The following is a 26,214-nucleotide window of genomic DNA, read 5'->3' as shown; positions in this document are numbered from 1 at the left end:
ATCGCTGGCTAGCACAACTACTACCTCCGGCAAACTCGCGTCAATGCTCAATGCAAAACAAAGCAGTTTCGAATTGACGTTGCTTCGAAAAGTATAAACTGTCAGTGCAATGCGATTGTGATATAGTTTTGACCTGGCTTTGGATTTCAAATATTGATACTGCATTACTGTTGACCCTTGCTCGTTAATTTGGACTCTGTTCAAGCCCTTTGTTGTGGATTTCGTCGATATGACCGAACGTACGCAGAGAACTGTTCTAAATAGTCAGACACGTGAGTTCCTAATACGCCTTCGTAACTATTTCGATCGTGAAGCTCAAAATGGAGGGCCAATTTTACCTATAACGTCAGTGGTTGAACGCGTAGCTGATGCGCTTAATATTGGACAACGAACTGTTAGACGGATAACTAAAAAAAAATATGGCGAGACTGGCACAGAAGAAAATAAACTTCACACACCAAAAAAGAGAAAACGAGCAAAACCAGTCGTAGGCATCGATAGCTTTGATGCCGATGCTATCCGAAGACATGTTTACGGCTACTATTTACAGAAGGAGTATCCAACAAGAAAAAAGTTGGTGCATTCACTGAAGGAAGCTGGATTATTCTTCGGTGGGGAAAGTTCTTTAACGAAGATTTTGAAGACCATTGGATTTCGATACAAAAAATGTAACAAACGCAAAATATTGATGGAAAGATTTGATATAGCGATGGCAAGGTATACTTTTTACGGCAAGTGAAAGAAATCAAAAATTGGCAAAATGTTGTGTTCTTGGATGAAACATGGCTTAATGCTAACCATACTGTAGGCCGTTCTTGGAACGATGACACAGCAGCATCTACTTCCAAAGTTCCTGTAGGAAAAGGATCGCGACTTATAATTTGTCACGCCGGAACCATCAACGGGTTTGTCGAAGGTTCTCTCATGGCTTTTGCGTCAAAAACCACTGGAGACTATCATGAAGACATGAATGGAGAAAAGTTTACTGAATGGTTTACCTCAATGTTGTGTAGCCTCCCTGAACCATCTATTATAATTATGGACAACGCCCCATACCACTCGATGCAAATTGACAAGCCACCTGCCCAATCCCAAAAGAAAGCTGATATCGTCGCATGGCTTCGTAAAAATGGCGTAGATGCAAACATGAATATGTTAAAAGCGGAATTAGTACGTCTTTTAAAAGAAAACAAACCAACCAAGATCCGATACGTCATTGACGAAATAGCATTAGAACATGGGCACAGAGTTATACGGTTACCGCCTTACCATTGTGAGTATAATGCGATTGAGTTGGTGTGGGCTCAAATTAAGGGATATGCTGCAAGACACAATACAGAACCCCCATTTACCACAAAAAAAATGCTAAAATTATTAGAAGAAGCTTGTGAACATGTGACTAAAGGAGACTGGGAAAAGGTTGTGAATAGAACTGTTAAATTAATAAGGGAAGATTATGAAAGAGATGTGAAAATAGATAATATTATAGAAAACGAACATATAATTATTAATGTATGTGATGATAGCAGTGACGACAGTGAAAATAGTAGTATGGACGAATCTGATTAATTATGGCCTTTTGTGGCACCTTTTTCGGTATCTTTTGTATTCATATGTTTCTTGTGTGCATATAAAGTATGTATATTCATTTTCGTTCAAATATTCAGTTCGTTCAAATAAATTAAATAAACATATACATTTTTGTTTTATTAAACCTATTTAATCAGGTACAAAAACAAAACTTAATTGTTTTTTGTTCGAGAATAAATTGACATTCCACATCACTATTGTAATGTGTCAAACCGGCCATCATAGCGTGCCGCTAGTGTAGTGTGAAAAATTATTATGAACAGCTAAAGACTGTAATAATGAGCTTATTTTATCTGTGTTGTGTCATTCTAATACAACAACTTAATAATTGAGATTAAAGATTTTAAATAGGTAATTAAATTTAATGTCCAAACGAATACCAAAAACTCGAATTTGGTACAGTCAGCTCAGTAAAACCTAATCAAAATTATTGTTTTCTAATAAGTATTTTTTATGTGATCGTAATACTCGCTAAAACTTTTCTTTCCAATATTTTTACAATGGTTTGAGTATGAGTAGTTGTGAATAATGCTACAAATTTTTTTATATGCTAGAAAGGGTGAATTTGATATTAGTCATATTTTATTATTGAACTAGACGCTTTCTTGAAAATAGTTGATTTATTTTTTTGGCTGTACCTGTTTTTTTCTAATCAAAAGTCTTAAAATTACAAACAAAACTTTTTTAACTGACTCTACCTTTTATCTTTGAACTTGTTTTGGTATTAGTTAATGCAATGGTATCTATCCGTTTGGAATAGAAAATAAATATGAGTTCAAAAAAATACCAGTGGTATTAGTTGTTGGTATTAGAATGGAATAAATCGTATAGCGTAGGTACATATCTATCAACAATCTCATATTTTGTTTAGTATTATGTATATAAAGTTGTGTTTATGTATTTCTTCATTGCATATTATAAGAAATGGGAGGAACTAGTTTAACCAGTCACAAGGTGCGCGTAAACATTTGCTGTAGGTAGGTTTGCTAATTTCAACATTAAAATGTTGTTTCAACGCAAAAATTCAAATAAAAATTAAACTCAATAAAGAAACATCATAAATTCTGTGATATTATAGTACCTACAATTTAATATGACGTTTAAAGATTACGATAAAATAAATAGAAAATGTAAGTGACGAGACAGGTCAAAAAACTTGATCAACTCTAAAATCAATACAATTTATGCTTCGAATTAAAAATTTATGGTTGTTCATTTATTGTAACAACAGATCCATAAAATGTAATATTCTTGTTAAAATATTGAGCAACATCTCCTTGCGTACTTTTGTTATTTGTCATGTAAATCGATAGTTAATCTTTGAGTTGTACATAAGGTCAACTAATAAATATAAATCGGGTGGTTATTCTAAGAGTTAATAAAAACCGGCCAGTACAAGTCAGACTCTCGCACCAAGGGTTCCGTACTCGGGTATTTTTCCGACATTTTGCACGATAAATTAAAAACTATGATGCATAAAAATGAATAAAATCTGTTTTAGAATGTACATGTGAAGCCCTTTCATATGATACCACATTTGATATAGCTATCTTACTTTGAAAATCGAAAATACTAGATGAACTACACACAAAAAAATGTGTTCATGAGAACACATTATATTTTTTTGTGATCTAACCACAAATTCGCGGTTTACAGATTTTCCCCCTTTATGTTTGCTGTAAAACCTACCTACCTGCCAAATTTTATGATTCTGTAGGCTCTGTGGATTCTGTAGGATCCTGTAGGTTTCTCGGCAGGCACGACAGACAGACTGACAGGCAGACAGATAGACTGACCGGCGGCGGACAGACAGACAGATAACGAAGTGATCCTATAAGGGTTATTTTTTTCTTTTCCTTTTGATGTACCGAAAAATAATATAGGTGCTCGTATGTGTAGGTTTCCAGAACATAGACGTTCTGCTTTACCTAGTTAGTTTAATTTGAGGTACACCCTTGCACTATGTATAACAGTGTTGATTATATTGTTCATAATCTCTAAGCCTTGCTAGATTGCAGTTTAATATGACAGGTCTAAATGTATTGTCATCTTTCACAATGCTCTCTTCGGAAAAGTATGATGACTCTAGATTTAGACCAGTAAAGTTTAGAGATTGAGTACAACAGAATTAGCACCATTGGCTATCCTTTGCGTTCATTTCTTTGGAATTCTGAAACAAAATTATATGTATGAAGTAAAACTTACCTATAAAATAGGCAAGCATGGCCGCTAGGATAACGCAGAGGCATATCATAGCTATGGCCAAACACTTCCACGTGCATCGATGTTGACATCGTTTGTCGATGTGGAAGCGGGAGGGAGAGTAGACGGGCACTGGGCTAGGCTGGCTGGCTCGCAGTGGGAACACGGGCATCACTAGAGGCTGGTTCGCGAGCTGGCAATGACCCAGCGTGCCCCCGCCCATCCCACTCGACATGCCCGTGCCGCCCATCCTGTGGAAAATAAACGGTGCATGAGCATTGCTGAAAGATTTGCGTAACTAGCTTACTTAGGGTATCAGGTGCACGAATATAGGTACACCTGTGCAACGTGAACAAAGTTCCACCAAACAAACGTCCACCTTAGACAAGTAGGTCATAATAAAATGAAATCTTGTCAAAATAATATGTAACATCTGTTCATATAATATAACACACACCCCTAGAAATCAAGGGATAGGAATAGAATATAGATGCGTATTGTAAGGCCGAACGATCTACCTGTTCCGGTGAACCCAAAAGATTTAACAACTGTTACAGCGCGAATCAATGTTCCTCACCATATGGTAAAATATTGAATGCAATCAAAACGTATCATTATCAGGGATCCCGACAAAAAGGATAATCGGGCATTTGAAAATGTCCGCCTCAAGAAACCATTAATCAATTAGCCGAAGTTCGCTGTCACGACTGCATTCGAGCCCCGGAGCCAAAACATATGGCGTTAAATCCGGTGCGCCTACCAACTGACGCTATAATAATGACCATAGACAAAAGGATAAGCAAAAAATAAAAATAATTGGTCCAGTTTTAGCAAAAGAACTTGACTCCTAAAAGGTTCGCCTCGAGAGCGATCTCGACTGTAATTTGCTTTTGAGGGATCCGGTTTTGATAAGGATAACGGAATTTTATTACTTTTCCTAGACACAGTTCCTCCTAATCATGCTCAATTATAGCAGATGGAAGATGATTTCTTGAAGTAAATAAACTAACTCTACCTATACATTTTTTATACCTACTAGTGAACTTGTAAGATTACTTATTGATTGTATTTTATTAACAAGCCTTTATCAATAGCGTTCAACGTTGAGTCTACTGATTTTATGGCGGCCATTCAACTGTAACCGAAATTGATTTTGTTACGTGAATAGTTATTAACTTTTTTATAGTGTGTACTTGTAATCTTCTCGGGTGCCATTACTGGATCAAGATCATCATTTCCGCGCGTTACCTAAATGAGACGGCCATTATTGTTATTACGATAATAATGTGGTCATGCTAAATTATTATTTCAAAACTTTGTAAATGTTATGGGTGGGGATGGCGGTTAAATATGCAGGGTTAACACTTGAGCTGCATGAATCATGATATTCCTATTTCACTCAATCATTCACCACTAGAGATAAAACGACAAAGGGAAGAAAAACTAAGACAATTAAGGGAGCTGACGACAGTGACTATTGTAGGACATCGCCGCGATATTTCAAGCGGCGGACGGACGGGTGTTCGTTAAGATTTTGACAGGCTCTCGTCGTGAGCTCTTAATGAAGCGGTAAATAATGAGGTGTTGTGCAGCACGAGAGTCGTGTCTAATTAACGCGAGCGCTCTCGTTTGTACACCACACACATCCTCGTATTACGATCCTTATACGCCATTACGCTAAACAAAAGCCCCATTGAACACTAACGGCAAATATCGTTTTCATAAATAGTTAAAGGAATGAGGGGGAAAAACAGCAGCGACGCTGTGTTCCAGACAGGTACGAGTAGAAACTCGTTAGACGTCCGTGTCTGGTCAGAGTCGCACAGTTTTTATCGTTATAATCGCGCGTGCAGCGGTCAATTCTAGTTTAGAAGCGGTCTGCCCGACCTCTAACTCGGAAACCAGATAAAACAAAAAGAGAAAAATGCAGGCACGGGCCGTGAGAACGCGTCTCCTCAGCCGCGGTCGTTCTGTACCGTCCATTTATCTTGCACAGTCGTGCGTCCGACCGGACAGCGATGTGATTTTATTGCATTGTGCCCTTAAATATAGGTCTGCGGTGGTAGTCCGCCACGCAGACCATATACGATTGTGCCAAAATTGGCTGTGGAATGTGCATTGAAAATTGAAAAAAGAATAGGTATGTAAGCCAAAACGAGTTAAAAAATAAACTCAATGTTTATTAAATGTACCGTTTTAAATAAAATATATTATGGTATGTGTGTATGTTCCAGAACATTATTGACACATTTGAGCAACACATTTAGTGATTCATTTTTATATTATAGAGATAATTAAATATGAAAATTGAATAATCAGACATACACATACGTAGACGCTATCGAAATGCATGTATTAAAACATTGTTGTACGGCATCGTAAGAGTAATTGCTGTGCGATTTGAATAGGGATCTTAATAACAGATTGGCGTACAGCATTCAATGGTGATTGCAGTGTTTGATTGTTTAAATCGGCTCTTTGTATTGAATTCATTGAGAAGATAAAACGTTACTGTGACTAATTATGGGGAGGAAACATCTCTCCATCACAAAAGAATAACTAGGTTCGATAATAACATCAAATAACAGGAGGTACGGAAAACCTAAGAACTTTATACAAAGAGAATTCATAAATAGTAAGTGGTATCGATCGAGTAGAATTTGTAAGTCGATTCAAGCCCCGTCCCCGCCGGCCCCGACTCTCGCTGCAAGTCACGGGTGTAAATTTAAGAAAGCCCCTCAATTTAAAGCGAAATGTGTAACAATAGCGTTGCCCTGTTCCGCCAATTTCCGCCCTCGACGTTAACGTTTAGTACCGAAACAAGAAAAACTTTCGACACCGCCCACGGCATGAAAACAATAGGACTTACGTAACTTTTAATTACGGCGAATATTTGTGGTCACAAGCTATTGTACCTGCTTAGTCATCATAATAATATCATGATCAACACATTGCCGGTCTACTACTGAGTACAGGTCTCCTCTTCGAGCGAGAAGGGTTTAGGGCTAGGCCATAGTCCGCCACGCTGGCCAAGTGGGGATTGGCAGACCTTTGCGAATATTATGGAAAACTCTGCTTAAAACGTACATAGGTACTCCAAAAATTAGAGGTGTTTGGCAGGGATCGAACCCCTAACCTCTAGAATAAGAGGTGGACGTCTTAACCACTAGGCTATCAAGGTATCATCATAATATTATGCGAACTTAAACTTAATTATGAATCCGTCAATCACGGGAGCCAAAACAGAGCGCTTGCAGGAACACTAATTTAATATTTATTTTATCATATAACCAATCTTTCTAAACATTTTACATCTGGTGGCCAGACGGTGTGGTGGTTGATGTTTGACGTAACACTTGAAAGCCATTGCGGTATAAGATAGAAATCTCGTTATAAAATAAGATAAAAATAATCATTTCAATAAATAGAATCATTTGAACGAGTATCTTCCGAAGGTGCCGGTTGGGTGAAGACGCCCATTGGATTAATTAAAATCATTTGTCAAAATGGCTCTCTAATTAGGGATTTCGTTTATTGGAAAGAATGTAATATAACGTATGGCAGCTTATTAGATTTGTTGCGGTGGGTGTGTGGGATTATATTTATAATGGTACATAAATTTCAACTATTGTTAACTGACGGCTGGGTTTCGACTTTCGTTTAAGGCGTAGGTAATGAGTATCGATAAATTCGCATTTCGTGCAATCCAAGTCAAGATGTCAGTATTTAAATCTAGCTCTCTCGGAAACGTTGAACCCGGTTCTCTTATTAATAACCCTCATACCGATGTTTGTTTTACTCGTTTCGAGTTCGGTTAGGTAATGCTGAAGTTGATTCATGAATGGGAGAGTGTGCCTCTCGCTAGCAGGTTCGCACACACGGATATATTTAGCAAACATCATTTTCCTAGAAATACATCTTGCGACGGAAACTTTAACAAATTATAGCTACGTTAGGTGCTTCATAAATATATATCATCTATTTAGAATTATATTATTTTCATAGGTTGTAAATTGTAAGTAGGGGTAGGTAAGTAGTTGTGCAGATTTTTTCAAGAACAGGTAAGCAGGCTAAATCATACAATCTTATACAAATAAATTCGAAATTGTGGTCTTCAGTCTGTCTGTTACACCTGTTCATAACCCCTCGGTTTAACCGATTTTAACATTTTAACGGAATTTGCTGTAAGATAGCTTACATTCCAGAGACGTATAGGTACAGTAGGTACGCGACGGGGAACGCCCCGCACACCCGCACAGCCCTCGCGCTAACCTAGTATGGGCGAGCCTCCGCCTCATACCCCGATTGCCATTTCGACCTGATGAATAACTTTGTATTCTGGGAATTCAAAATTTCCAGAATTAAAAGGTACAACAAACGGACAAAGTCGCGGGCATTAACTTGTAGTTAAGATTTTCAAGATAAGTAAAACAAATAAATAATCTTTATTTGCAAAAATAATGGTCACAAAAATTTTGACCACTAGCTCCCAAAGAAGTAAGAACTGTGTCATGGGAGCTAGTGCCTTCCCTGTTACGTTGGTTCACACTTTGCAATCACTAATTTATCTATTTAACTTAATCAACAAATATTTACTCGTTTTATAAATACCAATCCTTTCAGCAGGTATCTGATGATTAGTCATAAATAATTTCAAGTTCGATTTAGATCTAGCATTTGAGTGAAAATTCAGGTTTTGAATTAGAACCCACAAGGAACCTAGTATAAGAGCATAATCTCACGCTGCGCAGGCTTCGGGCAGTATTATCACGAGAATGAATGGAAGTGATACTGAATAAGCGTCCAATTACCGCCCACTCGCAGGCGGGGGACCCGCACGTACCTATAAACTAGGAAATGCAAAACCCATGTTAGCCTTAAAAACAGTCAATACAACAGTACCTAGTAACCGTTATTATTAGTGCCCGAGCACCAGAACATTATGATCTTACATTTCAAATGCGAAAGATCTCTTTCCCTTTCACGGCTGAGATTTGAGGAAATTGATCATGACGAAATTTACAGAGAGTATGCATCTTGGAGACAGACATGGGAAATAGGATATTTTTCATCCCAGAACATCAAGAATTAAGGACCAACAATAGCATTTTTGAAAAAAATACACACGAACAAAGCCGCTTTTCTCGTTTAACAAAATATAGATGCCTGAACTGATGCCCGCGACTTCGTCCGCGTGGAATAAGGTTTTTTAAAAATCCCGTGGGAACTCTTTGATTTTCCGGGATAAAAAGTAGCCTATGTCACTCTCCAGGTCTTTATCTATACCCATTTAAAAATCACGTCAAACCGTTGCACCGTTGCGACGTGATTGAAGGACAAACCAACAAACAAGCACACTTTCGCATTTATAATAAGGATACTGATTAAGTAGATTTTGTTCCAAGTCTCTACTAAGTACTACTTAATAGAAATAGGAAATAGGTGTATAATCCTGCTCACGCGCAGAGCCCCGATAGCGATAAACAATTTTCCATTAGCCAAGCGATGCCTGAGCAAGGGACGAACATTTCCAATTTCCATACCTAACGGAGAGCCCGTATGCGATGGCGATAACCTTTTATTACGGAGTTGTCGTTTGAAGATATTATTATGGTAATGCCAACGGAATGCAAATTTAACGTGGCAATAGATTCAAGAAGAATGGCGTGCACTAGGCTAAAGAGATACGAGTTAAACTATAGAACTTTAAGTGCTTCGTATTTCACTATCTAGGTCCCTAGGATTTAGGAATTATTTTTACTACAAGAATAGTTGACTCGCCCCTGCTTTGCATGAAACCTTCCTTTAGTGAAATGTTCTTAATTGTCGGTGAAAAAAGCATTCTAAGAAAGAATAATTTAGCAATAGTATATTCTTAAATGGAAACGTAGAGCAATTTTCGCTTATAAAAAGGGTGTGATAAACAAAGGAGGAGTTGGGAAGCATTTTAAATTATAAGCAGACTGTATTTTTTAGATAACCATCAGCGGTGCGGTGCGGTGTCTCGGCCGGGCGCGGAACGCAAGTCTTAACTAAACGCTTGCCATTGTTCAGCGAAACGGAAAAACGGTTTCACAAGCGAGTCCCCAGTCGCCGGCCGGTCGTATTTCACCCCGAGTTCAATATTATTTCGGCAGTGGCACAAAGAAGCGGAAGGCCCGTGCCGACGCCGTGGGCGCCTCTCGCATCCTTCCACAATATTGTCCTCCCTGCTGCCTCCGGTTACACTGTAAATATTTTTCGGAGGTTCCCTGATTGAAAAATTTTATCACATTCCCTACCCACCCTCATATCAGATTCAAGTGACAACTAATATAGGCAGCAAAAACTGGGAACGGTGCGATCGGATAACATTTTCATTTTAGCGATCGATTTTCAAATATTTTTCAGGCCCAACCAAACCTTTTAATGATTTTTATGACTAAGAAAAAAATTGGTAACACTTACCTAACCGAAACTAATAACAGGAATGATGCAGTGGGACCTAGGTAGCGTATTCTTTTACAAGTTAAAAAGTATAATCGATTTATACCTATTCCATTGTAGATTTTCTTGTTTTCGACGCATCTCTCTGGGTTTTCTTAGTGCAGTCATTATTGTAAAAGCTTTACAAACTGAAGCTGTAAAAGTTTATAACCCATATATAATTACCTTTACATTCAAAATGAAAGCCACATTATAATAAAAAAGCAGTAAATGTGCAGTCCCAACTATTACGAGATAAAATACATCTAGCAGCAGAAATATGATATTTGCTCTTTTATAAATAATGGGAGGGATGAGTTTGTTGTAAAATGGATACCTACCAATACTTTAAAACCCTCTGTTGTAATGTTAGAGCGTCAAATAATAAGATGAGAAAATGTAGAGCCAAAAAGAAATGGAGCGCAAATTCATGGTTGCAGTACATTAGTTTTCTCCCGCAAGAATTTAGGTCCCTTTTCTAATCGAAATATACATTGAAATTTCGCCCCATCTCCATTTTTTGGCCATACTTGGCTGGCGGTCCGTGAAATTTATTAAAGGACAATTCCATGCGTAATATTTTATCAATTAAACACGGTTGGTTTCGATTTCGGTATTACGCCGCACCATTTAAACAACCCGCAATTTATTACATGCTACAATTTAGTAAATCAAAATGTCATGGTATATCGTTAAATGGATATCACAATTTGTACGCATTAATCAGCGTAATACCTAAATCATACATAAAGTTAATAGAAAAATGTTACGGTTCAACAGTTCGATTTAATTGCTATCGAATTTACAGTGGCGTGCACTAAATAATTGAACCATTTTTACTCATATAGTTTAATAGAGACAAAGGAATTAGGCCTGTACTATATGTGATTTTATTTAAAACGTTAAAAGTTACTTACTTGCCACTACTATAACAAAGTTTATAAAAAGAGATAAAGCTACGGAATTTGATCCGCACTCTGTGGTCTAGGTACCTAGTCCAAAGGTTGTTCAGCGCCATTCAGCGTGGCAATGCTGCCAGCTTGATGGGCACCTTTGACCCAGGGGTAAACAGGGGCGGACTTTCTAATCGACGACGTCGCATTGTTTCGGAAAAATCGTAGATAATTATGTAATTTTAAATATTGACATTTAAATGTATCGACCTTTTTCGGTATCTATAATAAATCAAATTATTTTCCCGTAATTATATAGGTTGGTATACCTAGTACCTACAAGGTTAATAAAAGCGTTATATTAAAGTCAAGGCTTAAAGGCAGCTTAGTTGGGAAACTTAAATAATTGCAGAAAGCGTTATTTTACGGTTGACCTGCGCAAATAAATGATAGGGTGTTGGGTCATTGGTTATCCTTCGCGTCGTCGGTTGAATTTCTAAGCCGGTATTACTTGTGGATGAATATTTACACAGTTAACGGCCGAAGCAGGCACTAATGGCGAACGTATAACTGAATACTGTCAACACTGTGTGAAATGAAACAGGTTGCAGCATCTCAGGATGTCAATAAACTAGATTAACTACTGTTGCTAGAAAAAACATAAAACAACACTGTACTCACATGAATGAGCGACAAAGGCTACACGGTGATAATAATAAAAAAATTATAACAACATTATAAGCTTGTGCTTAAAAAATCAAACGATATATTTGACCATTTGAATAAAAATGATTACTTAAACTACAACTGCTAGCTAGAGTCGAGAGCTCTTGTTGGATTCTTAAAAAAATAACACATATTAGTTATTTGAATTTTTAAGTTACATGACGCATAAGATTCAGAGTCTCTGGGATTTGAACCCGTGACCTCTTAGAATCCACATTCCACACGTGTTTAAAGATCCACGACTTAGATCTCGGGTCTAAAGTTCTAAGCATCTATGGGGGGTAGGAACACTAGTAATATACTTTGAAAAATAATAATATCATGCAGTTTAATGGGTGTGTTTTATAAGCGAAGTTGTATTTATATAATAGGATTCCGTGGGTAGTACAGTATGATGTACGCCTCGACGCTTTAACCCTTTCAAATCGAAAGGATTAATGCATCCCGAGTGTTTCGTGTTATTGGTGTCTCTAATTACGTATATGTTTCGGTTAGACTTTAGAGTTATGGTAATGTTCGGTAACCTTCGGAGATATCTGCCTGCGGCGCTGTTGTCTCTCTGATACTTACGACTCTGAATTTAGGGTTTGAAGGGCGAGCCATTCGTTGGTCACGCTCGATGACGTGTACCTTGGACAAGACCAAAACTTTTATTAGAATGATTTCGTCGGCAGCTCTTTAGGTACTTGTCTTAAAAGGTTTTTTGTCTCTCTATTATATCTCAGGCCGTAATGCTTCGTCCCGTAAAAAACATTTTGTTTTATTATTGACCTAGTGGAAGAATATAGATTTGACTTTATTTTGTAGTTAAAGTGGTTTTGTGTCGTAAATTAAACGTAACAGATATTCTTAAAACGAATGTATCTTACTTTAGGTTCACTGTGGTGAAATGTATGAATTTCCGTATGTACATTGTACAATGGCACTCGACACACGAAGCATGTGGTACCGCGAAGTCCTAAAGGGTAAAAAGAAAAGGCATTTCGTGGTAAAAAGTGAGTTAGGGCGCTTTGTTTGTGTATGGTGTGTGTTAAGTGTTTAGATAAGTGTAGCGGAGAACGGAGAGCATTGCGTTGTACGTTTGTTATCTCTCGGGGAGTTTGGGTTTACACAAATGGAGCCATCCTGTGTGGTCTGTTTAGCTAACTCTCACCAAATATTCAACAATAATCTGAAATTCACCCGCCCGTACGTAGTCAACTTTACAATTTTAAGTACCTTTACTTTAATCTTACTGTAAAGAAATTTGACGTCAATTACTTAAATAAATTATCAATTTGTAGAATGTTGATCAAAATTCAGACGAGAAGATTCAAATTCTTATATATTATGTATTTTATGATAAAGAAGTTTTATTTAAACCGCAAGTAAAGATTACACCCACTCATTTTTTGTTTTTAACTGAAGTTGTTTTTCAAAAAAAAGAGGCTTGTAAATATTGACTTCCTTTCTTAAAAATATTCGAAAATTTGCTATTGTGTGCTAAGGCCTTAAAAGTCTATTTGGATGGAAAAGGATTACCCTACAAACTTCCGAAAAATAAATATTCAAATAAGGAAAGAAATAAATTCAAGCAGGATACGTCGACATTACTTATTACCACGACCATGCCAGCTGCCTATTCATTACAGTTATTTATAGGAGGCAGTGTCAAAGTGAGTTTGTATTTATGCCAGTACGGCAGTTTGTTTATTTTAAAACGAGTTAAACTAAAATACCCAGCTGATAAGCGTACAGTGATCTGACGAGATACACACTCGTATTATATCCTCGAGCTGACGCCACCGATGCAGCTTGTGTCCCTGTCATTGATCCAACGACCATCTGACATGACGAAATATTACTCCCTATATTTAGAATTTAATTATTATCCAAGAATGCGTTCAGTGAACTCTCGAATATAGCACGATAATAATCAGACAGGAATAGATGCTTGCTATAAAAATCAATAACATTAACATCCGTATATCCTGTCTATAATAATTATTCCATCAATTCATATTCATAGCTATGAAAAATACAGTCTACTGTTGAATATAACACAATATTTGTCTATCTATGACGAAAAGAGACGACAAAGTCAATCAATATTGTAGAGACAATAGGCATCTCTTATTCAAACGGAAACTATTACAGCCGAGTCATTGTATTCAGAGCCTCACCTCACCGGGTAAATTATTCAAACGAAAAGTGGTTTGTTTACAAAAGCTGCTAGAGATAAGTATAAAGGATTGGTGGTGACAGTAAATTTTTGTATGTGTGAGTGATAACAGCAGAGTTAGTTCACTCTGGTAGAGTACAGTGGGAACGCAGCCTGTCAATCGACGTCTACTCGAGAGATTTATGTCCAACTTCGTGACAGGGGAATCGTTGCGGGTAATCCTGCTTAATCCTTTGTTCCAAATACCTCTTCATGCAATAATAAATAAAACTAAAAAATATACACTATTGACAAAATGACAACGGAACACTAATTCCATGTTTATGATTTAGTCGTGAGAACAACGTCCAGGATTACAGACAAATACCAGACGCATGTGATGTCAGCACGTTGTATTGGTAATTGATTCATTCGACCCGGCCAATTATGAGCGATTGGAGCACCAAGATTCCGCTTAATGAAATGATTGTGTCGATATTATGTATTAACGTCGAAAGAAGATAATTGGATTTCCTGGACGAGTTGTAGTACCGCACACTCAGTGCCCCTTTCACAACATGCCGCGATCGGGACACACGGTACGTTTTGATGAGGCGTTTCCTCTAATTATTCGACCTATTAATAAGATCTTGGCCGAGACTTCAAAACAATCCATCACTGTATTCGGATAATGTTCCTTTGAATGATTCAAGTGTAACTCCGACGCTTGAAGTTCAAAGTGCTCAAAGTAAGATAGAGCATGTGATTTCTTTACATCTTTTGTTCTTTGTACTTCCGAACATTTTGGTGTTACATTATAACTGCAATAGAAACTGAATTCAGAACTTACAGCATACAATTCATATACAATCCCATTTTTTACTTATAGGAATAACTTTTAACAAATTCATACAATTTTATGATTTACTAATTACTTATAGGAATACCTTTTAGGCTTTTAACAAATGGAAAGCTTTGAGAGTAAGGATCAGAATAAATAGGAATTGTTTGCGCAATAAAGATCTAAAGACTAGGTAATTAACGAAGTTGAGGCTCGTATTAGACTTTGACATGTGAACTGTATTTGGACAATCCAGGCTATATTGAAATGATTTCTTGCTTGAATGGATTTCGGTTTGTGCAAATATTTGATGTCGAGACTCGAAACTCACAGTTTTGATCGCTCTGAAGATTGTTAAATTACGAAGTTTATATTGAAATTCTGGGTGTTATATTAGGAGTATTATATGTATCCATAGTATTATCATTATCATTCATGTATGATAACAATGATTGTTAAGAAAACTGAGTACTTAAAGGTGTGATTAATAAAAATGCCCTTTTTAAAATTTTCCTGCATGATGATCGATTGACTGAATGAGTAGGGAATTTTTACTGTTATTATCCGTGTCAGGCCATCTTCCGTTCCTGTTCTGATGAAATCAGTCTGCTTATTTTTAAATTGTTTATATTTTTTAGGTTTCCCACCTTCAGATGAGTTTTTGTTCGTTAGAAACGGCTCGGGGGGCACCCTCGATGTTATCTGTCCGCTATTGTTGCGTGCACTTAACCGTCACATGCTCTGAGCTTGTATTCAGACCTTGTTAACACATTGTAAAGGAAATTACGTTCTTCACATAGGGAATACGACCTCAGATACAATTTCCGTTATCGATCATCGCTCTACCATGTCAAATTACTGTCATTACAAGAGTCTATAATAAATTAACTTTTTGTTTTGAACAAATCTTTACAGTAGCATTTCCTCATCTGACTCTAAACAGATCGTAGACTTGATAGGTATGTTCTAACAGTCAAAAGAATGTCTGCATAGAATTTGATTTTCAATATCAGCTCGAAGAAAGATGTGATTACTTAGAATTAAATTAATGCATTATAACGCATCAAAAATCAAGAATCTTCTTCTTAATAGTTTACTATAGAGTCTGTATGCTATTGTTGGTTAAAAATAAACTTTCTTTGAGAAAATGAATTGTCTTTAATTTGCATAAAGTTCGGAGAATACAGCGTAATTTATTCTTTGTTGCATTCGAAAGCAAAAGCAACATTCCACTGTTTTGTTAAACTTTCCGACTCAGTCTGATATTGTAGAGAGCAGCGCCTTTTGCTTATAATTTTATTCAGAAAACGAGTATCGAGAATATAACAATGTAATATTTCTACGGCATTAAAGGTGTGTAACTATTTTTCAAACTAACTTATGTAAACTAAGTTCGAAATGCTTGCACTTATTATGTAAGCAGCTTCGTGTTATCTTGTTATTTGGACATTCATAATACGATTCAATTAGCAAATGCATTTTATATCATTTCTTAATCTTTCAACAATTTAACCTGCTAGTTCTGCACTTTTTAGACTATGGAGTTTACGTGGAATATTGAAGATCCGATAAGAAAATCAGATTAATTTTCTCTACTAGAAGTTAATAATTCTATTTAGAGGAATAACTAAAAGGAATTTGTTTACAGCTTGAATATATTATTATTTTTTGAAGATAGAGGATTTTAAAGGTCTGTGGTATGTATGGTGTTATATTGTTATGCATTTGATCATGTACCTAATATTAGTAGGGATTCGCACTCGAATCTGTCGAAATTAAGCTGAATGGCAACTGGGGTGTCGCAGATGGTCGTAACGGCTCCTCGGTGGTGCTCGGCGTCGTCGGAACGTGCGCCAAGTATAAAAATATGATTTACGAGTTACAACAGAACATATCGACACTGTCATAGAACAAAGTCACTTCTACGAAATGTTAGTTTTACAGGAGAGCAGTTTAAAGTTTTGAACTCGGATTTTTCTGCATATTTCATTTCCTAATTACTTTAATGAATAATAACTTACAAATAGCCTTTGTCATCATATTAGGGCTTGTTTATAGACAATTACCAGTAAATTATATCTATTTTTTAAAGAAATAGTCCATTTATGTTGATATCCGACGTTGTTCTGCGATAGATAGGACGCTTTGTGTTACAATACGATGTTTTTCTACGGAAAATGCGTTCACTTATGTAAACATGCCACATTTTTCTACGGAATAACATAAGAAGATGATGTTGTATGTTAATTTTTGATACACCCCTTTGATAAAAAAAACTGGCACCTTTTCAAAAAAGCTGTACTATTATTTTAATATTAGCAATTGTTTTATTTATCTCTGGCTAGAATAGTGTTTTTATGAATGGAGGATAGGTTTTATTTCATTATTTTAACACATGGTTAGCTCAAAATAAAAATAAAATGTTAATTTCTTTAGCATTTAATACTGGAATAAAAAACCAAAACCAACTTTTATAACCTGTTTGTATATTATTATAATTAAAGGTTTAAAATATATATATAAATCTATAAAAGATACCGCTATGGGTTCATAAAACAAATCAGAATCACAAAAAATGAGATTATTTAAAACGTTATTACTAATTTAATATCATGGTAATAAAAATGGAATGAAAATTATGATAAAATGTTAAAAATAATTTATCAATCATAAATGGGATAGGCCAAGAATACTAATTATGATTAAAATTTTAAAAACCTTAACCATATTTTGTTACCTGCCCATCTAAGTTAGGAACCACTATCTACATGTTAGGAATCGGTTAAGTGAACAGTCTTATAAAAAATATTATACGGTCAGTAATCAAATTTACCTAATATTTAAAAAATGTATCTATTATTACTATAAAAAACAATACGAGACTATAAAAGTTATTCATCTGAGCTGTCTTGACAATCAATTAGTTCAAGAACATTGTTTGACATACAGCAACATACTAGAATCAGACGTAGGAGGTCGAGGAGGTGTAGTAAATAGTATGTGTAGGTGAATTTACGCAAATTTGATTGGTCTTTATTGAGACATCATTAATTCTTTACAAGCTTACGGGTAAATACAACAAACCCCCCAATGTTTTTCTCGACTAGACTCCAAAATCTTGTAAAATAGTCTAATCTTTTTTCATAAGTAATTCTATCCACACATTTGTAACATTTGCAAGGTGCACCCATGACTTTTTCAGCGACAACCTTGCCCCTTTTTGAAATTTGTAAAACTTTTCCTTAACCTCCAACTAGGATTCCTTAGATTTCTTACGTTCTTTTCGCCCTGGAGACGGAGCACAGGTAGTATATAATCCAGACAAAGATCTACAAGTATTGCTTACAGTATTAGGAGAAGATGATATTGCATCAAGCTAGTGATCGTGATCTGCACAAAACAAGTGATTACAGCTGCTGTAACTATTAGTTAGTGAAGGCATAAGGGTTGGAATAGTTAATGGAGATTCAGGTGTGGCCACAACAGTGTTTCCAAAATCTTTGACAACGATCGACGGGTAGGGAATTTTCAAAACTGGTGTTAGCATCAGCTATATTCCACGGGGTTGACGAATAGGGTTCAAATTTACAGTGTTATCTTCCAAAACTTCTTGCCACACATCCCTTTTTATTTATTTATTATAGGCGCACGCTTGACCACGATCACACCTGATGAGAAGTGATGATGTGGCCTAAGATGGGACGCGTTTGCCTAGAAGGTGCCTATTCACTCTTGTTTTAAATCCTCCTTCCTATGTGTTCCTATGTGTTTGTATTATAATCCTTCAGTTAAATGCGAGGTTTTTCGCATCTGGTAGTAGAAATGATTTAGATCCATCTACTTTAGAATCTACAATATCATAACAAATTTAGTGGTAGATTATAAAGCTGGTTCATAAAAATATAAAAACAACAAATTTAAAAAAAATATCAATTAAAAAGGGTGTTATTAACATTTCAAAATTCCGAACAAAAGTGTATGTGAAAATATGTCCAAGAATACAGTCAGTTCAAAACACACGATAAAAAAAAATTGTCACCGTTCCGAAGTACAATGTCATATATGCTCAACCGATCTAAATAAATGAATTACATTTCGAACAAAAACAACGCTACGATAACATACGACACAAAAAATATACAAAAATAAAAAGCTTGAAAACTTCCAGGTATAAAGCATAGTATGTAGTAATCGTCATAATAAAGTTTTAAAATGCGTAAATTTGATTTTTTTGAATTCTGTAGAACAATGTCGTTTCACATTATACGACGTAGTTTTTTATTATTTCGATGTTAAATCCTTATTATATCAAAATTAGCTAAACAATACACGAATTAGCTATTTCTAAAAACCTTTGTAACGCGATTGTTTTCCATCTAACAACATCGCAACTGACGATCCGCCGGCGCGAGCGTGATTTGACAAGCAAGCGATAACGGCGCTTCTTTACAAGTAATCTTTTTCTTCGGAATGATATTCAAATACTGCTTTGTTCTATTGAATATTTCCAAAACTACTGAATATTTTTTTCTAATTTTTTCCTGTGTGAAAGGAAATTGTTTATAAAAGAGATTCGTGTCAAAATCACGATTTCGTCATATTGTCATATCTGACAATGTTCTACGACAGTGTCGATATAGAACCGCACATCCGCTACGATACTATCTAGTCTACAGACAACCATTAGCACACTTATGAATATGCATGGAATACAAGCTTATTGGCAAAGCATCAATGATAAAAATGTTTCAAAATTAAGGGTAAGTAATATTATGAAAATATAATTGAAGCATATTGTGTGACTTTTGGCAGTTTTTATTTAATACTTTTAGAGAAGTTAAAAAAGTTTATTAAGATTTTGGATATCGGCCTTAAAGAAACGTAATCTACTTATTACCTTCGAGAGAGTATTCTCCGAAGTTCCAAAGTTTGTTTTACGTCAAAACAACATAGTGCGACATTTGGGCATACCCACGTGGTAGAAAATTATCTGTGGGCATGCCACAGTGCTGCATGCTACAACAATTGAGGAGCTGGGGAACAAAATGGTATAATGAACACGTACATAAACGGTATATTACAGTAAAGTTTCAACAACTTTTACTCCTTCTGTATAATTTAATTTCGTACAATTACACATTTTATTTGCCAGCTTCTCAATTTAAAATAGCACGAACGATTCTTCAGCAGACCGTCGTAAGTTATAATTTCAATTCTACAGAATGATTTTTTTTCATGACTGCTGCATGCTACTTAAGGCCGTCAAATTAATTATTCCATTTGTAGCATGCCGCGTATTATTGCTCCGGCGTAAAACAACCTGACTTTTAGCTTACAAGCAACCCACGCATTATGTATTCCATTATTTGGATAATCCGCCTCTATACCATTCCTCTATTTTGTGAAACGAAAACCATGAGTATATTATGTTTACCTCAAACTCCCGAAGGACACGCCAAATAAGTGCCTCCGAATTAGTTTTGTGTAAAGCCTTTAATAATGCTATGTGGTCTTTAGAGTATTGTGGGGTTTCCGCTTCATGTTTATATAGCCGTGCGGTATGAAATAGATGTTTTCTGGCTTCAGGCAGTTTATTATTACTTTGAAGAGCCACATCGAGTGGGTGCAACTAGAAGGGGAGGGCAGCAGGTTGGGGTTCGAAAGTAAACAAGCGCTGCCAATTGATTCAACTAGTCAATAAAATGAACGTTTTCCTCATTTCAGATTCTATAACTTTTATTTTTGCTTGAAATATTTTTATCTTAGAGATTAGTGTTTCAGTTAAAAAACTATGCTCGGTGTTGTCATCTACTAGTTTAATTTTAAAAAAATACTCCATCTTCTTCTTTTGTACCTACTTATAACTTACTTTTACTAGTCAGGACTGACTGACTGATCTATTATTGCACAGCCTTAACTGCCGGGATTAGAAATTAATTTTTTTGACTTTAGGTTTCTTTTATGACGTAGGTGTTCTCAAAAGAACTTTTGGAAATTCAACCCTTGAAGGAGTTTGTTAGAAGATGAAGTTTTGTATAAAAATCTGTCATTTGAAAATTTGTGCTTGCTCTTTCGTTTAAAAATACAGAAATACGTGTTGCACAATTTTTGGAATATGCATCCCTAAAGAGGTAAATAGGGGATGAAAAATTGTCATTAATTTTCAAGTCAGTCCATACAATTTGTTTGCAGTGTTTTCGGTATCTGGTTCAAATGGAAGAAATATAATTATTATGTTTCAGTATTCTCGGAAATTAGAAAAAAATTGAAATTTGTAGACTCAACAGAAACATTTTTTCAGAAATTGCATCCGAGCGAAGCCGGAGCAGAAAAGCTAGTTTGATATATATGAGAGGGCGTTACTCCAATGCTTGGCTCAGAAGTAACTAGTTTTAGTTTGATGCGATGTTGAAGTAGGTAGTCCTTTGTGTGATCATTTACGGTTGTACCGCGCTGGGATTTGAATGAAGCCGGCTTTATCAAAGTTTAGTCATTTATGTCAGCGGCCAGCTTTATTCTCATGTTTCATCTCGCTGCATTCAAATACTTTTAGTTTTATTTTAAACTAGCTGCCCTGGCGAACTTCGTTCCGCCTAACAGTCGATTCAAATTTTTTAAATTTTTCTCTCCGTAAGAACCTTCCTTGTACTTCAAGGAATATAATAAAAAAAGAGTCAGCGAAATCGGTTTAGCTGTTCTCAAGATTTGCGATGAGCAACACATTTAGTGATTCATTTTTATATTATAGATGGTAAATATGAGTAACAAAAAGGAAACAAACTAATTTAGAATTTGAATGTAGGTAACTACTTACATGGTTGCAGTAAACACAAAAAATGATGCATCCTAACTTCAAATAAGAAGTGGACTGCAAAAAGAGTAAACTTTAAAACAAAGCCATTATACATAGTAAGTACTGAATAAAAAGAGCATTAAATCATTTTGAACTTACCTGTGATCAGGAAAAATCAGTTAATTTCACGTCTCGTTGCCGTGTGTGTATTTGTGAATCTTTCTTTACGAACAGCATGCTAAGAAGCTTATAGAAGAGATATAAATATAAAAGTTTAAGGTAATGAGCATTTTGTATTGACTTACCTAGGGTCTACGAAGGGCTCCGCGTAGATGTTCCTCACGGGCTGGCGACGCGGGAGCGGCGGAGGTACAGGACTGAAACCGTCCATCATGTCCTCCCGCTCGCTGTATTTCAGCGATTTCATCGTCATGTTGCCCGCAAACTGTCCACTTCACAACTATATATCGGTCTGCCAACCCAACATCACTATCAATCTTTATCACTTACATCGTTGCACTATCATTCGAACGTTCATCTTATTTAACAATTGATTTCACTTTAACTCTATTGTCTAAATGTTCATTGAGATTAACATTATTGGTTTGTTAGTATCGGTGAAGGAACTTATTCTGGAAATAAATGCACTGTGAGACGTCGCGTCGTGTTCGTGTAATGTAACTACGTTCGGTGCTCGGGCACGCATCTATTCTTGCCGGGTACGACGGGCTGACTGTGGGGCCCGCCGCCCGCCGCTCACCGCTGCGCGCCAGCACCGTGGTCCCGCGCGACCCTCGCCTAAGCTTTCGTAGTTTTTGCGCTCGCGCCGAGGTGCCATAAAAGCTCGACGAGTTATTAGGCGATTGAACAAAAAACACCGACCATACGAAAGACGGCATATTGTAAGTTATAGACTTGACGCAACCGAATGAAAAGCGCCCGCTTTACCCATGTTCAACATGACGTGATGCGGTTAAATTCATTTCAAAGAATATGCATTGTGTGAAGTGCGAACAAAACGCTTTTTTCAAATGTGTTTTTTTTTTGTAGAAATATTTAATATCCTTAATTCTTTTTAAAATTCAAAGATTTATTATAAAAAATATAATATCAAAAGAGGAACAAAATTATGTTTAGGCATATGGTTAGAGAGATTTTCCCTTGATGACAATAAACGTATTTAGGTAGGTACATATTATCTAGGTATGGAGTGATATTATATAAACAAATTACTATCAGATTATCAAAATATCTCTCTACTATAAAATACGATAATAATAATTGTTTGTTTGACCGCTTATCTCTTCCAGATCCATTGAATTGATGAAATGAAAATGTGGTTTGCATAATAGGATATTGAGTTATTATTCCAGAGAATTTGCAACATTTCAAATAATATTTATCTATGTATTATAATAATATGAAGGTTAGGGATATACCTACCTAATAACATTAAGTTATTAAATTGATGTGTGATTGGCAAAGATATTTAAACTATACCTAATTAAGCTTTTTAATAATGATCAAAGGAATATTTTTTGAAATTGCAGAGATGGTGTAAATCAAATTTATTAATTCCTAAATAAGTATTCATAGATGTCCAACTGTCCACATAATATAATTTATGTGATATTATCTAAGAATAAGCAAAGCCTAGGTACATAATGTAGGTTGTAAATGCTCTTCGTGTAACTATTTAGAGTTTAAGGTAAATAAATCAGAAGCAGACAGATAAGCAGACGTCACACTTATGAATATAAAGTAGGAAAGAAATGGTGTCTCGTAAGCCCTAAGCAAATGGCAAATTCATATTTGATGCAAGCTGTAAGTAGGGTAGTGTGGGTTTACGCAGATTGTACATCACTCCCGCTCCCGCTCCCGGTACCACTCCCTACGCTGGAGTGGCGGCTGTTGATCTCGGTGCTTTGCATGTCAAACAATTACCCCCATACATTGTTCATGACAAATACGACAGGCGGGTAGGTATCTAGGGCTGCCAAATTACTAGCAAATACGAACGAGTATGATATAGCTCAATGGGTTATGAAGCTGATGTAGCAATGGGCAGGGTACGTTGTTTTAAAAACCAATAGATGTTAGATTCCCAAGGTGCTAGAATAGCGACTTCGCACGGAAAAGCGCAGCGTTAGCAGACCTCCCATTCGAAAGACGACATCAAATTAGTCAAAGGAGCAGCTGGATTCAGGAGGCGCAAGATCTTGGCGTGTGGTTAGTGCCACAAGAAACTTATGTCCAGCAGTGGAGGCCCATCGGTGGACGATGATGATGGAGTACTTGTACAACTTGGCAGGCTATCACGAAAGTTATGATTATCACGTTACGAAAGATAGAATTGATGTTATTGGCTGCATTTATGGTACTTATTCTTAGTACAGCCGTATGTATTAGTCAAAAGAAAAATAATGGTAGATAGTTCGAAGTAATTTTGATTTCACATTGTACATATATCTGTCATTCTGGAGTACTTACTGAAAGCATAGCTGCAAATTTGACAACTACAGTGTAAAGATCTTTTCCAAAGGTTGATGAAAAATGACTCGGATAAAAATAATATTTTAATTACATGTACCTATTTTTAATGTAATTTGTATTATTGTATCATTGCATGCCGAAAGGTAGAATTTGGACGCACACTTATAATATATTTAAGATCTGTAAAGAAACCCAAATTCGCAATAAAGAAAATTAAATTGAATTGAATACTCTTCTCCTATTATTCAAATTCAAACAGATGAGAAGTTCATTAATATCCAAAAAATATAAAATCAAAAAAATTACATTGTGAGAAATCAAGGCCTTTTGGAAACTGTAATTGACAACCCTACGCACATCAGTTACCCTTTTACTCATTGAAATGTTTGTTTTCAAAACTCGTTACCCTTTCTCAAATTTTTATTTACGATCGCAAAAATTGTAAACCATCCATGATTTATCGAATATTTGTTAATTTAACTCAACTCTCCTCTGTGACCGCGATAAAAATTCACACAAATAGATAGTTTATTCTGCGTCTCCGATACAAAGGGTTGCGGCGAAATTATGTAAAACCTGTCCTATGCGCCCGAATTATTCCACGAGGATAAGAATGAGAATATAAAACAACCTCGGAGTTTTTCCATATGGATTTTTTAAAGAAACATCGAACTCAAGATTTGCATAGATAGTAAGAATACATACCTAATAACATTTTATATGGAACCACGTAAGTTAAGGATAAAATCTTGTACACGTTACATAAGTTTTCGAGTACCTACCTGTATAATAAATTGATTTAAGCGCTTCCTGACAGGTTTAAGTATGTTTTGACAAACATTAGGGAATTTAAAGCCCCTGCGACTGAACTTTGTTCATTCCCCGGAGCGCTACTTGTTCAAGAGGCACGAAGTAAAATTTTTGTCAAGTTAGGACGACACTCGATTGGGAACATCTTTAAAAGGAAATTTCATTTGAATCAATTTGCAAAGTTTTTTCCCTAAGTAAATCAATCGTCTCGGGAACATGACATTTATTCCAATAGGAGATTTTTGTAGCTTATGAAAATTTACGTATTTTTATATCCTACATAATATGTCGGTTACAGTTGCAGTTTCTCATTTCATATTGTATAGAATTAATAACATCAGTTCTATAGATGTATAGAGTATAGACTAAACATCAATGTACATAGAACGAATATTATGATATATCTATCAGGATTCGGGACACTAACCTTTGAGAGATTCAGTAGCTTTGCAATAATAATAATAATCATTCGAAAATCTAGTAAACCATAATTTAATATACCTACCTACTGGCCTAGTGCAATCACCTTCAGACTCTTATAGAGAATATTTTTATTGCCAACAATTTTTAGTCATCCGTATATCCAAATTTTGTTTATAATGTGAATTTGTGATACACAGTAACTATTGAAAATAGGTAAAAAATGTGTGAGAAATAAAAAAAAAGTGACTGCCCACAACAAATCAACCTAAATATAAGCATTGAATGCTTGATGGATGGGATGATCTTTAAGTGGAAGAAATCAATGCTTACGGTACATCTTAAGCAACTGCTCTTATAAGGCAAGGAGGAAGCGAGGGACGTTTTCCCATCGCTTGGGTGCATACAAGGCGCATATTTGACCTGATGTATGGCGTGCCTGTTCTTGCACTTGAACTTGCTACCGCTGCCGCGCTGTACGTGCTTTTTATCAGTCACATGTACTTCTACACTACTTTCAACACGTACGGTGTGAGTTTTTAGAGCATTATTTAACTCTATCTCATCTTCTTCTTCTTACACTACTTAATTAAATAATTGAGTAGTGTAAGATCATAATTTTATTGTGGAAGTATCTATTATTTTTAATTCACTTTTAATAAGATAATTTCTGACGCTATGTAAATCTGGAAATTCAGTTGATTATTTACAAGTTTTTATTAATAAAAGAGCAATGGGGTTTAGAATACGTTCTTTTTCTCTAAATACATACGAAGTTACAATATAAACCTATATAAACATATTTTCTAAATAAGATGTTATTATATTACGACAGAATTTT

General features: G+C 35.8%; 1 protein-coding gene across 11 annotated transcripts in view; it reads right to left on the bottom strand.

Annotated features, from left to right (window-relative positions):
• The window catches only part of Ten-a (tenascin accessory), a 411,424-nt gene that overhangs the window by 37,327 nt on the left and 347,883 nt on the right, over positions 1 to 26,214 (bottom strand). For 3 of the 11 annotated variants that reach the window (XM_069499423.1, XM_069499424.1, XM_069499427.1), the window contains 2 exons: positions 12,447 to 12,506; positions 3,796 to 4,043 (listed from right to left, as the gene is read on the bottom strand). In XM_069499423.1, the coding sequence (XP_069355524.1) occupies positions 3,796 to 4,043; positions 12,447 to 12,506 (308 nt within the window). Of the gene's footprint in view, positions 1 to 3,795; positions 4,044 to 12,446; positions 12,507 to 21,955; positions 22,383 to 26,214 lie in introns of those variants that run through there. The other 8 variants (XM_069499425.1, XM_069499426.1, XM_069499428.1 and 5 more) reach the window with 5 other exon arrangements.

Source organism: Maniola hyperantus, chromosome 6 (assembly GCF_902806685.2).
Source record: "Maniola hyperantus chromosome 6, iAphHyp1.2, whole genome shotgun sequence".
NCBI classification, from domain to species: Eukaryota; Metazoa; Arthropoda; class Insecta; order Lepidoptera; family Nymphalidae; genus Maniola; species Maniola hyperantus.
Note: the sequence above shows the minus strand (reverse complement) of the source record. Positions and strands in the feature narration are given on the sequence as shown.